At 36.6% G+C, this 16,148-nt stretch overlaps 1 protein-coding gene across 2 annotated transcripts; it reads left to right on the forward strand.

Moving 5' to 3' along the window:
• Window positions 1-5,189: 5,189 nt before the first annotated feature.
• Window positions 5,190-16,148, forward strand: TERF1 (telomeric repeat binding factor 1). Of its 2 annotated transcripts, XM_060681939.2 has the most exons (9): window positions 5,190-5,517; window positions 6,680-6,775; window positions 8,052-8,182; window positions 9,164-9,250; window positions 10,646-10,795; window positions 11,717-11,838; window positions 12,085-12,188; window positions 13,363-13,433; window positions 14,881-16,148. In XM_060681939.2, the coding sequence occupies exons 1-9, from the start codon at window positions 5,283-5,285 to the stop codon at window positions 15,037-15,039; spliced, it is 1,155 nt and encodes a 384-aa protein (XP_060537922.2). In that variant the 5' UTR covers window positions 5,190-5,282; the 3' UTR covers window positions 15,040-16,148. The 2 variants fall into 2 exon arrangements, with proteins under 2 accessions (XP_060537922.2, XP_060537923.2); XM_060681940.2 differs by lacking the exon at window positions 13,363-13,433.

Here is a 16,148-nt window from a genome sequence, read left to right on the forward strand (position 1 = left end):
TTTTAATCTGTTTACCAAAAGTTGATGTCAGCTGAGGAAGAGGCATTACAAAAGGTTAAATATCCTGAGAAAGTAATTTTCTCTCTTTGCAGCAAGTAGCTACAGATAGTCCTTGACTTACAACCACAGGTGGGACCAGAATTTCTATCATTGCAGCCATAAGTCAAATCAGACTTGATATTACAATTTTTATAGTGGTCATAAAGCAAATTCAGCTTCCCTAATGGTTTTTGTTTTTTTTTTTTTTTGCTGGAAATTGGTAAAAAAGGGTTGCAAATCATGGTCATCTGGCTATAGGATACTGAAACTAGTCATAAATGACAGCCGGTTGCCAAGTGCCTGAATTGCAATTATGTGATCATGGGAGTGATGCAACTGTTGTAAGTATGAGTACAGGTCATAAGTCTCTTTTTCCAAGGCTGCTGTAGCTTTGAACCATCATTAAATGAATGGTTGTAAGTCAAGGACTATCTGTAAATGGAGTAAAAGAAATGTTTTGATCTTGTGTTGGAGGCAGCTTCGTCAACTCCTCAAACAGGAGATGTAAGTTCCCCCTGTAAATTCAGCAGAATAGCTGCTCCAGGCATAATTCCTGTGCATGGGGTGCAAACGTTATCCTTCATTTTGGAGGGAAGGACTTCACTGTATGTGCTACTTGAAGTTGTTTCCTCACCAAAGCTACCCATATAGCCCCCTGAAATCACAACCCCAAATCATTTTAACTAGGCCATTTCAACCAATATATAACACTCAATTAACTATAATTGAACAGCAAATGTTCAATTCTTTTTTTGTTTTCATGTATTGATCCATACTCATTTATTTGTATCATCTTTATATGACAATAAATCACTTGGGTACTGTTACAGTTGGATTTTTACAGAAGAATATGTGGAGTAAAAACAATGACATCAAGGTAGGGCTTGAAAATATCTTAAATCACTTTGGTGCTAAATTTTCTTTACATTTGTACTTATAATGGTTACAAAATAATAAAATTTTCTAGTATGCAGTATCCTTGTCCTATTATTTCCTCTACTGAAACCATGGTAATATTTTAATGGGATTTGCTAAACTGTTCAGTTGCCAAGACACCTATTTTCCTCTTCAATGGATCAGAAAAGTTATATGTATAATGGTAGTGTTTTCTTTTCTGTCATGGTTACGTTCACAGCTGCTATGTTATTTTATGTTACTTCTGTTGTTTTATTATGTTTTTATTCTGTTTAACTGTTACTACCAGACTCATGAAATAGGGAACCATATACAATTATTAAATAAATAAACAAACAAATTCCTAACACTTTTGTTTATGGTAGAAAACCTTGATAGAAATTTAAGTCAACTGGGGTGTCTTCTGAGTAATGTACAGGATTATTCTGTGCATCTGAGTCTGTTTTTTTACGTTCTCCAGATTTACTGCTTTTGTCTATTAAGTAGGAATGCTCAGTAATCACTTTTTATACAAAAAGCAAGTATTCATGATTTTTAGTCCCACGGCTGTTTGTTTGTTTCTCAGGTTTAAGTACACCTGACCCTAAACATTTTATTAGATCAGTACATAGGGAAAAACATGTGTATGAAGCAGAATATATATCAACATGTTTGTGGCAAGTAAATGGCTCATAATGAAAAGCAAATACTATTTACTATATTTATAGAAAAACAATTCAATAAATAAATACTAACTGAAGTATAAAAAAATGACAGAGATTATGAAGCTAATCTAATCTGTATGAGAGACCACAAAGAAGAAATGGTGGAAGACACAGAGCAATTGTAAAATAACAATGTTTTCATGTTTTTTATTTTATTTTACTTAAAAAATGGCTACAATGTAGATTTCCTAAAACAGGCTTTTTAATACTGAAAAATTAAGATGTTGAACATTTTTACTAAAATAAAATATTATTATTATATTGCTATCCTGCCTTTTTAATATCCAGATAGTCCTCTTTAATGTCCACTTGTTCAGTGACTGTTCAAAGTTACAATGGCACTGAAAAAGGGAACTTATGTTGGGTCTTCAGACTTGAAGTTGTTGCAGCACTCCTGTGTTCACATGATCACAATTTGTACACTTGGCAACTGGCTCACAATTATGACATTGCGGTATGCCATAACCAAGTGATGGTTGGTCAGCAATTGCATCCTTCACTGCAGACTTACGACAAGCCAAGCCAACAAGGAAGCCAGCAGGAGGGTTGCAAATAGTGATCACATGACTGTGCCCATGCAGGATCCATCAGACAACAGCAACTTGGGCTGCCAGAACTGCTGACATAAACTGGCAGTCACATGACCTCATGCATTACAACTGCATCACTTATAGACAGAGTTCCCAGTCTCAATTGCCAACTATAAGCAACCATTATATTATATTATTATAATTATATACCATTACATAATGGTATATACATTATTATATGGTATATACATTATATACCAAATACTTCTGCCTCTTATTTTCCACAAACAACCCCAGTTGCATTAGCTGTTATGCAGCCTAACCATTGGGGTTTTTTTAAACATTCTCTTCCTACACAAAAAATATTTCATTTATTCATCTTATTTCCAAGTTTAGGAATAGAGATGTGGTTGTCAGAAAAAGGCACACAGGCAAGTAGAGAATTGGTGTCCTTGCCAATTTTCATCTCTTGAAAATATTATGAAACTTATAGTGAAATCATAACATTATAAAGAATAGGGTTCCTTCCAATAAGAAGAAGAAAAAGAAAAGACAAAAGCATAGAGCACACAGAGCCTTGGGAAGCCTTAGGAAAGAAAGATGTTATTAAATAATAGAAAAGAAAAACTTTATTGAATCGTAGGATTCCTAAGGAATCACTTTGTAATGAACCTGAAGAGAGTATACTGTACTTTCAAACTATTAAAACTTCTCTCTAAATAAATGGTGCTATTGTTCATATAGTAATCAACTATTGAAAGAGGTTGCTAATCTTGACTGAGCAAAGGGCAACATTGCTAAAAAAGTTCAGAATAAGACCATGCTATGGATTAAGAGAGGGACGTGGTGGCTCAGTGGCTAAGACGCTGAGCTTGTAGATCGAAAGGTCGGCAGTTCAGCGGTTCGAATCCCTAGTGCTGCTTAACGGGGTGAGCTCCCGTTATTTGTCCCAGCTTCTGCCAACCTAGCAGTTTGAAAGCACGTAAAAAATGCAAGTAGAAAAATAGGGACCACCTTTGGTGGAAAGGTAACAGCATTCCGTGCGCCTTTGGCGTTTATGCCGGCCACATGACCACGGAGACGTCTTCGGACAGCACTGGCTCTTCGGCTTTGAAACGGAGATGAGCACCGCCCCCTAGAGTCTGGAATGACTAGCACATATGTGCCAGGGCAGGGGTGGGCAAATGTGGCTCTTTTACAACTTGTGGACACAGGTTGTAAAAGAGCCACATTTGCCCACCCCCGTCCCAGGGGAACCTTTACTTTATGGATTAAAATTAAACATTTATTAGAATGACAGTCATTGGACATAGTGGAATTTCCACTGGATGAGTACATTGATAGTCCATTTATCCTTTGCGCTTAATAATTATTTACAGCTCTTAGCACACTCAGCATCGCTGACACAATCTCCAGTAAGGAAAATCGTGGGACCAAATAGGATGCCGCGACATCTTTCCGACTTCTCTAGGTGCACTCACATTTTCCACGCATTTCAGCTCTTTGTGTGATCTTAATTCAGCCTCGCCCAGGATCAGACTTTCAAAGAGCTTCTCCGCCCGTTGACTCGCTCTACCGCGATTTCTTTCTGCAATTCCCTCAAAAAAAGGAAAGTTTAACGCGAGACCACCTTCATGCCCCCATCCCGCCGGCGCAAAAGTAAGAGAACATTCATCATTAAAAGGCTGTAATGTCTTCAGGAAGGGCAATTATGCTCCTCTCGTGTCCGCTTCTTCCTGAATTATTTACGCTTTCCACAGCATCATGAGGAATATTTGAACTGAGATCAAGTCGTTGCTCTTTCCATCGACGGGCTTACTGCACTCGTAGTGCCTCCTCGGTTCATTTTACATGATTTACCCAACCCCGTGTACCGATTCTCATGACACACCAAACCTTCTACTAGACAACAGGCTAAATTCACACAGGTCGCTAAAATGATCTGAAGCTGGCTAGTTTATAACTCACTCTATTCCCAAACAAAAGGATTTACTTGCCAAACTTTCAGGATTATCGTTCATTTTATGATTTTAAGCCAGTCCCTTCCATCAAGCCTTCTCAAGGTAGGGATTAGAAATGGGCACGTGGAGATCACGGTATACACTATGTTAGAAGCAAAGATAAACCAATTTAAGAAACGAAGGGGGCATGCATGTAGTGTAAACCAGCATTTTTCATCATGTCTTCCAATACTTGAAGAGCTGTAACAGGGAAGAGGGGGTCGATTTATTCTCCATAGCCCTTAAGGGCAGGAGAAGAAGCAAGGCTGGAAGCTGGTCAGAAGAAGATTCAACCTGGAACTAAGAGGAATTTCCTGACAGTTAAAACAGCAACAACAACACTGGAACAGCTTGCTTCCCAGAGTTGCAGGTGTTCATTCCTGGAGGTTTTCAAGAAAAGATTAGACAATCATTTGTCCAGGATGGTAAAAGCCAGAGGTGGGCACCTATGGCCCTTTTATGACTTGTGGACTTCAGTTCCCAGAATTCCTGAGCTAACATGGCTGGCTCAGGAATTCTGGGAGTTGAAGTCCACAAGTCATAAAAGGGCCATAGTTGCCCACCCCTGGTATAAGGATTCCTGCCTTGACAGAGAGTTAAACTACAAGACCTCCTAAGTCCCTTCCAGTCCTATGATTCTAAGCTGTGTGGACTTCACTTCCCAGAATGCCTCAGTCAGCAGCAGACTGGGTTGGAGAATTCTGGGAGTTGAAGTCCACATATCTTTAAAATGTCAAACTTGCAAAACACTAGTGTAAACTTTCGCGTTTCATTCTGCGATGGGAAAGGCATTACGAATTACAAATGTTTAATGCGGGAAAAGAGGCAGAGATTTAAGCCGAGCTGGTCGTGCGATTCTTGCAGCTTCCACTCTCCCCGCAACAGAATTTTGCAAGCGGGACCCAGAGAACGCTCCGTATTTCTCCTTCTCTACAGAGCGAGAAGCGCGAACAAGGCACGTGACAAGAGAGAAAGGGGGGAACCCGCTCGGCCAATAGCTCGGAAGGAGGGCGTGGCCAAGAGTGGAGCCCTTCGCGGCAAGGACCGTTGTCATAAATGGCGGCGTTTGGAAAAGCGGGGTGCGAGATTTGAAAATGGAGCAGGCAAGTGATTTAACTGTCGCGAGCGACGCCACGTCCGTACCTCGGACGCCGGCGCGGGCGGGCTTTGTGGATTGTGGCGCCTCAGAGGGTAGTTCTTCGGACCTCTTCGCTGAAGTGGAGTCGATAGCCGCTGGATGGATGCTGGATTTTGCCTGCCGCTGCCTGTGCCGCCATTTTTGCGAGGGGAACCGGATCGACTTCGAGAGGAGCAGAGACTTGGCTCTGGGTAAATTGGCAGTTTGGCGGGATGTGGGAGGCTCGAGTTGTGGCCCCTTTGCTGGTGCTGGGAGCCCCAAGCCCATAATGCATGGCTCAGCAGACTATAGAACAGAGGTCTTCAAACTTGGCAGCTTTAAGACTTGTGGACTTCAACTCCCAGAATTCTCCAGCAAGCTATGCTGGCTGGAGAATTCTGGGAGTTGAAGTCCACAAGTCTTAAAGCTGCCAAGTTTGAAGACCTCTGCTATAGAAGCTGCTTGTTTCCTCCCTCTTGGCTTTCTCTACAACTAGGGCAGTGGTTCTGCCAGGCAGACGTTCAACAGCTGCATTTCTTTTCTTGTCGTGGTGACGCTTTTTTACACTTCTTCGCTTGATTTAGTTATATACGCGCTGCCTTTTAAAAAGAAATGTTTCTCGGAGCCACTTTATATATGTGGCTGCCAATCTCATACAATGGCAGCTGTCAACAATCCATCAACCCTTTTCTCCCAGGACACCTTTCAATTACAATGGAAAAATCTTTTTTTTTTTTTAGTCACAGTCATTTCTTTTGAATATTTGTAATTTTGGAGGTGTTTGTTAATGGAACATTTGTTGTTAGTTGCGAAATTGTGTCCAACCCATTGCGACCCCATCCAGCCACCTCGTTCTCTGTCATCCCCTTCTTCTTTTGTCCTCATTAGGCTCTTCTCCAGTGAGTCCTTCCTTCTCATTAGGTGGCCAAAGTATTTGAGTTTCATCTTCAGGATCTGGTCTTCTAAAGAGCAGTCAGGGTTGATCTCCACTGGGACTGACCAGTTTGATCATCTTGGAGTCCATAGGACTTGCACAGCATTACAGAACATTACAGAATAACAAATATTTGAAGAGTTCTATTTTCTCTCTTCATTGATGTTCATTAGTGATTTATAGTACAAAGCAGTAGTGTCTAAGGGACCAAAATAACTACCGGTATTTCAAATTGTCACATTGGGGGACAGATGGGTTAATTGTTTACTAACTAGCATAAGTATAAACTATTCAGTATAAACTGCTCTGAAATGTTTCAATCTTAAATACAATTATTTGGGAGTCAATTCTATTTAGTATTATAGGCAAGGTTACTGATAACCACACAGTGGCACTGTAGGAACAAAATCATAACTGATATGTCTGCTTTCTTTTTTCAGCTGTTATTAAAGGGTTGCACAAAATAGAACCTCATCAAAGGGAAACAGTGTGCCTCTGTCAGCTGTTGACATATATTGCGGAAGGAAAAATATTTGGTAAAACATTTTAATGTTTTGGCTTTGGAGAGAATTCTTAATTAGATGCTGGCAATCAAATGCTAACTATATGCTTATTTATAGAAAAACATGTTCTTTTAACTAAAAAATAACTCTTGCAAAAATGTATACACACATAGTCTACACATTTGTATCTGTCATTTATCTTTAATTGTTAAAATATAAACTAAAATTATTAGAAATAACCACTGTTAATAAAAGCAAAAGAGGTCTGAAAATTTGGTAAGTTGATTGCAACAAACCATGTTTTCTGAAATATGGCTTTGTGTTCTTATGCTCAGCAATGACGATTATCTGTACTAGTGGCAGCTTCAAGTCAGCAGCATATTTTAGTATTTGTAAACAAGTTGTCCTTAATCTTGATAGGCTAATACTGAGGATATCTTGCCAACTTACTACTTAACCAGTAACTTTATATAAACTCCACAAATACTGTGCACTCATAAACCTAGTCCAAGAAGTCTACATTTGATGTCAATGGAACATATCATAGGGGCAAAAGATGAAGGAGCTAACCTACATATATTTTTGGCTAGAGATTAGGCATTAGTTCTTGATGTGATTGTATATCATAGTTCTCTGTGTCTTAAGGAATTACAGTCTTGAGCACAGTATGGTATGATTTTGATATAGTGATTGCTATTGCTAAATTCCTCATTTTCAATAAAAGTTACAAAAATTATTTTATACTGATTGCTTGAATAGACTACTGTGGTTCTGGAATTCCTAGCTCAAAGAAAAATAATATAGAGAGTTGTAGGGCTAATCTTGTAAAATAATGCATGTTGTCTTTAATCAGGCATAAGCCCATATCTTGTTTAGAACTATTGTTCTGAACTGAGGACCCTAGATAGTTTATTGTAGTTTTTCAATTCAATAAAAATTGTTACTGTTAACAATGAGTAGCAAAATAAAATTTAAAGGATCTTTTATTCTCTGCTATTTGATTTGCTCCCTCTCTAAATTATATCCACAGTTTGGCTTGGCATTTGACCAGGCTCTGTATAACAAGGTATTAAAAAGGACCTGAGGATAACTTTTTAAACCAGAGATTTCCTAAGATTGTTCAATCATCTCCCTAACTACCTCAGTTGAATAGTTGCTCTCTATTTAGCAAGCTTTCTTCTGTGAACCAAAAATCAAAGGAAGAAATTGACTTCTAATATGATGACTGTATTTTTTCTATATGGAAGTTTAATTTTTTGATCTTTAAAATACTACACTGCTATTTTTACTTCTTCTTATTTCTCTTAAGATTCTGATTTTGGAGATGACCAAAGACTTTCACCACTGGAAAATGCTTTGTCGGTTTGGATTTCTTTCCTAAAAACACAAAGCAAACAAGATAAATTGCAGAAAGATATCAAGTACTTAATTCAGATTCAGGTTTGTTTGAATATATTGATCTACAATATATTCTATAAATTGTTCGTGATTTCTCATGGGTCAGATCAAAATGGTCATGCCATTTGAGATAGGACGGACAATGTTTAATATTTTAAGTTTTTTTCCCCCTATGTTAGAAACTACTTCAAAACAATCACTATGTGTAGGCTATCCCCACAGTAATTTCCATGGAAACTGTACCATTCACAAAATACAAAATATAATTCTTTGTTTTCATCAAATCCATCGTTGCATCTTCAAAATTCACTTAGGAATTTAAACATTTACATGAGTTTACAGTTAATTGGCAACAGCATGAAATCTCATGACCATTTATAGTCTGTGGCATCATAAATGAACAAAAAGATTACTTAGAAGCTCTATCCAGTTGTGGAAAAGAAGAGCAGAGTTCTGCACTTGGATTAGTCATGTTGGATAGCCAAAAAGCATAGGAGAGAATAGCACAAGGGAAATATGGGAAATGAAAGTGTTGAATAAGATACTCCCAGGATCAGTTCCAGTTATTACACTAAGGCAGCTGGACATGCAGGAGTAGCAGCTGTCATAGTCTGCCTCATTCCATAGGCCAAACATGCTTCTTTTTTCCGATTCATTGTCAATATTGCTTAATTCATTTTACATGTGGAAACTCCTATATCCACACTTAAAATCAGGCAGGGAAAGGATAAAGCTGTCTCCAACAAATGATCCTGTCTGTAAGAATTCTTAGTAGTAGCAGGGAGGAGATTTTCCTGTCCTCCGTACCAGTTAATGGAATTAGTGAAACATTTATTTGGATGATGGATGCCTCCATTGTGCTGAACGGGAAGAACAGAGTAAATGCTCTTTGGCACCATACATCAAGTTGAGTTGCTACAGAAAAAAGTAGAGTTGATCATAACATTAAATTGCATAAGTTTTCTTGTTCCCAGATTTATTATAAAGAATGGAAGTCGTTACTTAAAAGTTGTCTCTTTGTAGGCAGTGGCTATATATATGGAAAAAGGATATTTTCAGGAGGCTGCAGAAGTGATAGAAAGACTTTTTCCAGAATCTTCCTGCAATGAGGTAGTATGTTCAATATTGAATTAAATTAGACAATTGTTCTGAAGTCTTACAAAATAAAAATGCATGTGATATTTGTAAATGATTAATGTGCAGATTTACTGAGCTAATAAAACAACTTTCAGGGTTTACTCTGTTCTAGTCATTGCTAATTTACAATCTATGAAGTCATTAAACTTTGGGCGAGCAACCTGTGCCCCCAACCTGGTTTTGTGACCTTCAGGATGTATTACTGAAATCAGTGATTAAAAGTATTTTAATATTGCAGATAATTCTGCAATATGTTCACTGTTTTATCTGTTACATTTTGGACAGTAAAATAGATGCGTTACATTTCTGGCACACTGAATGCAGCTATTTTCAGTAATGTCTAATAGTAAAAAACCCTAAAATTTTAGCTTTACTGACTAGTTACAGTACACCAAGCAGCCTTTTGATCGATCCATCTATGAAAAGTGTCAAAAATAAAGTTATCCTCTATTCTATTAATGTTAAAACAGACATTAAAACCTCCAGGAATTTTCAATAGTCATACCTTACCAAGTTAAGGTTTCTGATCCAATTTCATGTCTTCTTGCCTATTCAATTTCTCTGTAATAATTTCAAATATTATTTTACTGCCATCTAAACTTCACCCAATTCTATTAAAGTTTTAAGGAAATTAGATTGTGGATTTTTAATCTTGTAAACACCTGGAGTCACCCTGTGTGAGTTGGGCAGCCATATAAATATTTTTAATAAAATAAAAAGGAAAAATTCATACTGGTGACATTGGCATAAGTTTTTTGTCAGATCATTATATTTAGTTACTGTATGTTGTATAATTTACTGCTTCGTTGCTATAAAATCTTGGAAAGTGACACCATATATTTATTGCTGGGTTGGAAAACTAGTTGGAGGAAATAAACTTAAAGGCATAAAGAAAAACAGAAATTAATACAAATCATGATATATGTAGGGTGGGATGTTTAATTGAGATGTGGGTATTTAAAAATGAAGGAATGTAAAGGAAGATTAGAGGAGGATGTTTGGCATGAGATGCATTGCTTTGGTTGCCCAGGAGTTTGACTAAAGAAAATTGAGAACCCTGAACTAAAGAAGCTATTACTATTGTTGTATCATCTTATCTGTGCACAGTTGTGTGAAAATTATAAAGAAATGCTGAAAACTTTTACAAAATCTAACAAAAGTGAATTTGTTATTATTAGGAAAGATAATTTGCATGTACTTACCACTTATATTGTATTATATTATTTATATGGAATAATAAAGATTTAATTTCCTACATTTTGGTTTCTGGAGGCAAAACTAATATTCTGCTTCTTTTAAAATATGGCAGGATTACTGTAGAAGCACAGTATGTAATATTTATTGTATTCTGACTTTCTTTTCCTGTAGCCTTTAAGAATGAAGCTTTCTGCAGTATCAAAACAAAAAGATCCATATCATCCATTTCTTCAATTTTTCAGTTTTAATCTTTTGACTGAGAGAATTAAAACTTATATCAATATTTTCTTGAAAAAAGAAACCAACAATTTTTTAATGAAGGTATGTTGAAAACCATAGTAAAATAGAATAAAAGTAATGTATACTAATTCAATTATATAAATGTTAATTATACAATTAACATTGTATATTTATAAGTGACTGAATGTCTTACTCATTAAAATATTGGAAAATATTAGAAAACATTCCAATTTTTAAAACTGTAATACTATACAAACTACCAAATTTTAAATAACATCAGAATAATAGGTGCAATAGACCAAATGCATAGCATTGCAACAATTTGTAACTAGGATGGAATTATTTAAAGGATTACTTGTGTCTCTGGACTGCCTGGACTTTAGAGATGCCTGCAGGGCAAAATTAGTGATTCTAGTGATTCAATCAATAGATACATCCAGATTCTTATCTTCTGAGGCTTTCTTTGCATTACTTTCAGTTCCCACCTGATGTGTTGATTGAATGTAGCCAACCATTTTTGCTTGCCCCTTGCTCTTCATATCTGGTAAACAGTTGTAGCTAGATCCAGGAAGTTATAAATTCCTACCTACATAAAAAACCTCATTAAAGTGGTTATTAATTTTGGAAGGGGGAATAATGGAACGAGAAAATCTAATTATTTCCTACTTGAATAAATATCATACTGCAGAAGTGTGTGATGGCTGATTCATCTTGACTATTGGTCTGAATCTACAGTTATTAGGCTTTGCCCTGCTCTGGTTATGATTTACAAGAGCTTATTGAGGTAGCAGGAACACAGGACTTGTCTCTGATTCATTACATCTCTTCTGAACTGAAGCATTACACAACTCTAGCTGTTAATTATATTGCTGTCTTCATTTTACATTTTTATTAATCTCGTGTTTTAATTTCTTTCTAGCAGTATATGGTAAAAAGTGTTTTAGGAAGACTGGGAAAGATATGAAAAGTAGTATTTCTTAAGTAAACATTGCTGTTTTACAGGAAGCTACAAAAGAGGTGAAAACAAAAAGTTCAGAAAACATAATGGTACCCATACAATGCGACAGTACAGTTGAAACAAACAAAGAAAATCATTTGGAAAACACACCAAACACCGTGTTAAAGTATGACTTTCCTTGGAATTCGCTAGTTTTATATCAACATTAGTTATCTTGAAGGTTGCAAAGTTTTCTTTTCAGCTTTAACATATTCTGGTAAATAAATGACTCTTTTCCTAGTTAATTTTTTTAATGTATTATATGTTAGAAATGTAGGCGGATAGTGGAATTTAACAAAGAATGATATAATGCAAGTTTCACCATCCATATAGATGTTCTCTATCATATCTCCTTTCTTTCATTCTCTTATAGATTACATAAACATTCCTGTTCTTTACCTGGTCAATCATTTTGGAAACCAAGGCAGAATCCGATTTCCCGCAAGCCCCAAAATACAAAACGAAAAACTCTTCAATGTAAGTACTACGTAATTTCAATATATCTGAACAGGATGGATATATTGGAAATATGAGGGGAATCAGATTTCCTTCCCCACAATCCATGCTTCAGAGTCCCACCTTTCACTTAAAAAAATAGTCGCTCATTGAAAGCAAAATATAGACCAAGGTATCAATGATCATTCTTTTAGCTTGGCAGTCTTTGTGCTTGACTAGGTTTATGTTGACTAGGTTCAGCTTTATTTGGGCTAATCTCCATACACCTTTGAATCTTAAATCTAATACACGACATATCTTTATTCAGAACATTCTTTAATAGGCTTTCTTTTTCCCTCTTAAAAATGATATCCCTTTGTTTTATTTTTTATTGATTTACTTTATTCTATTTGTTTTATATGTTGCAGTCCTGCTGCTAGTCCCCTAATTAAGTGAGTTTAATTACCATATTTTTCAGACTATAAGACGCTTTGGACTATAAGACACACCTAGCTTTTGGGGAGGAAAACAAGAAAAAAATATGCCTCTGCCTCCCAGAATTTGCCTCCTTGCAAGCAAACAGCAAACAACCTGGTCAGCTTCAGCACAGCTTGATTTAGCACAAGCAGCTGATTGGCGATTGGATCGGTCTCCCGGAATACCACCTATCAGCTGTTCTAGGCTGTGGAGATAGCCACCGTCCATCGCCTCCCATTACTGCCACCACCTATTGCCGCCTCTGCATGCCCCATTTTTGGCCTCTGCACATCCCGTTTTTGGCCCGTTCCAGGCAGTGGGGATTGCCACCGATGCCTATCCCCGATGCCTGGGACGGGCTGAAAATGGGATGCGCAGAAGCGGCGATAGGCGGCAGAGGCGATGGGGAGTGGTGATCCCTACAGCCTGGAATAGCTGATTACGGTATTCTGGGAGGCAGATCCAACCGCTAATCAGCTGCTCATGCTAAATCAGGCTGTGCTGAAACTGACCAGGCTGTTTGCTGCAAGGAGGCAAATTGCTGGGAGGCAGAGGCTGAATGGTGGGTGGATGGGCGGGGCTTCAGTAACATTCACTCTGTAAGACTCACAGACATTTCCACCCACTTTGGGGGGGACGGAAGTGCGTCTTAGACACCGAAAAATACGGTAGTTATCCATAAAAAATGCACAGTATTTCAGGGTTCAAAAGAGGTGTTTGTATTATTTTTCTGAACCAGGTAAAAAAAATCTGAAAAATACTACAGATGCTCTACAAGATGAATTTCTGCCAGCTTGTCAGAAGAAAAAGGTATAAACAAGAAAGGTTCAAAATAATGTATTAATATAAAATAATATTAGTGAGATTAACCAAAGAAACAGCATTTTTCCAAAATATTTCTCTGCTTGCCCAAGAAGACTGCCTGTCTGTAAGTATGGTCTGATACATACAAGATCCGACAAGATAAAAGTACTTTGTTATTTGCAATCCAGCATGGCCATGCAGAATGTTCATATTTTCATATTTATTTACTTCTTTACATGCAGGTATTTCTTAATAATACAAATTTTGGGGGAGGTTTGCAGTAAAAAAAATAGGCTAATATACAAGTAGGACATAAAAATAAAATCTAAAACGGTGAAATTTAATAAAGGACAGAAAATACAGTGGTAGAAGGTAACCTTCCCCAATTGTTCCAAATGTCTGGAAATTCAATTTGTATAATACACAGCTAATATGCCTGAACACTGTTGGCTTGGTTTATTGGAATTAAAATCCAACATATCTAAAGTCACTCCATAAATGATCTACATGCTATTGAAACTGTGATCTTTGCATGTTGCCCAAAAGGTTGTGTCTATAGTATATCATAATAGTGTATATCTAGCCAATTATCAGTGAAGAAGCCAAGGTGCCTTCTTATTTGGCACTTCTGTTACAGCTGGTTAGCAAAAGGAAAAGGAAAGAATTTCTGCTGTTACATAATTCTCATATATTCAGACCCACAAAATACAAATATTTGTCAGTGGGTTTGGCCCCTCAGATTTTGGAAACTGGTTGTCTCTGGCTTTTATCAGCTTTCTATTTCAACTGTCCCAAGTTCTTTGGTGTTAATGATATGATATTCCAAGGAAATTGAACTTGCTAATACATATGCAAGAGAACTCTGTTCAGAAAAATGTTAATGTTTCCATTCTATAATGCAAATCTAAATGCATATAAGCAGTGATCTTTGTAGTCTTCTGCTTCTTTGTCCTGCTCCTTTCAAATAATCTCTATATTGGAGTCTGTATTTTGATACAGTGTAACAGGTTTGCAACTCAAATTGTAATTTTAAAAAATCATGACAATCACTACATTGATATTGGAGATAAGACTTATGATACATACAGAAATCAAGATATTGCTGTAGCTTAAGAAAACAATATTGCTATAAGATGCAAGTGGCTGTTTTATAAATATGAATAGATGTGTGTGTTTGTGTTTAGAATAAAAGTAATTTCTATTTTTCCCTGTAATTCTCATATCTGAAATAATCATTTGCTTTTCAGAAAGCTTTTTATTCTTTATAATGGAAATAGAAGAAATAGTTCTTAAAATGCTGATTTCTTGTAAAATGCAAATGCTATAGGCTTTAATTGTGCTTTCAAGAATGAGAGTTAATAGAAATATGTTCTTGCAGCAATTGCTAATTAGGCTAATAATTAAAGTGCTTGAAAAGATACATGTTATAATACCTTATTTTAATTTTCTATAGCCATGGAAGTGGGAAGAAGACCAGAAATTAAAGAATGGTGTACAGAAGTTTGGAGTTGGAAACTGGATGAAAATTCTTCAGAATTATGATTTTAATAATAGAACCAATGTTATGTTAAAAGACAGATGGAGAACTTTAGTTAAGTTAGGCTTGGCCTAAATTGTTTTTTCCTCAGATACTCAGCCTATTATTTGCCTCTTTATATTTTGATGATGAGGTCATGTCTTAAACGAATAAACAGGAACCATTTTATGCAATTATAGTTCCTAAAAATAGTTTTTGGTGTCTTCGTTGATTCTTGAAAATATAGAGGTGATAAGTTGTTAAATTGAAGTCTGTTACCCAGTTATCATCTGAATAAATCTGCTTAAGACAAGCAACTTTAGATTGATTTACTGTATTTTTTGGAGTGGTAAGACACACCGTTTTACCCCCCCAAAAAAGGGTGAAAATCTGGGTGCGTCTTATATTCCGAATGTAGCTACGCCCAGCTTCTCAAACAGGTTTCAGAGGCTGAAAAAAGCATCAGAAATGGAGCTTCAGAAAAGAAGCCGAACAGAGCTTCAGAGGTTTTTTTCTGAAGCTGTTTCGGAGGCTTTCAGAGGGAGAAAAAAAAGTTTTTTCTGAAACAGAGTTTCAGAGGCAGAAAAAAAAGCAAGGCACAGAGCTTACAACCAAGGAATCTGTTGCTAAAATTCACCTCTGGGAACAGCTGATTGGGGGTATTCCGGGAGGCCGATCTACCTGCCAATCAGCTTTTTTCTTATTTTCCTATTTTTCTTAGTTTCCTCCCAAAAAAATAAGGTGCGTCTTATACTCCGGTGCATCTTATACTCCGAAAAATATGGTAACCTTTCATTCTGGAGAGCTTGTAAGAAATTCAGGGTAATATCTTGCAGGATCATACAAATACTGCAAAGTTAAGACATAAGTAGAGTCTTAAACAGACAAGTTTAAGATCCATGTTGGATCTGTTTAATAAGGACATCTTCATTGTTCTATGCAAACAGGACAGGGAGACTAAATTTTTCAGTGCAAGAAATACTTTAACAAAGAAATAATGCTTTAGAACATAGGAATATTTCTGCAACTTTTTCCATAATATTTTTTATATGGCTCGGAGACTGATAATTTGGCTGCCTACAATACTTTATTGAGTTAACTATTCAAATATGAACCCACTATGTTCAACTTGTGGGCAACACTGAAGTGAAATGTAGACTGTACGTCTGGAAATTCTAACAAATATATTGTGTTATTAAGTTCAA

The sequence above is a fragment of the Pantherophis guttatus genome, chromosome 3 (genome assembly GCF_059756535.1).
Source record: "Pantherophis guttatus breed Tessera chromosome 3, ASM5975653v1, whole genome shotgun sequence".
NCBI lineage: Eukaryota > Metazoa > Chordata > Lepidosauria > Squamata > Colubridae > Pantherophis > Pantherophis guttatus.

Excerpts from the sequence above, each read along its gene's own strand:
- TERF1 (XM_060681939.2), top strand. The coding sequence starts at position 5,283 with ATGGAGCAGGCAAGTGATTTAACTGTCGCGAGCGACGCCACGTCCGTA. Across the intron at positions 6,776-8,051 it reads TGCGGAAGGAAAAATATTTG|ATTCTGATTTTGGAGATGAC; the intron begins GTAAAACATTTT and ends ATTTCTCTTAAG. Across the intron at positions 13,434-14,880 it reads CAGCTTGTCAGAAGAAAAAG|CCATGGAAGTGGGAAGAAGA; the intron begins GTATAAACAAGA and ends AATTTTCTATAG.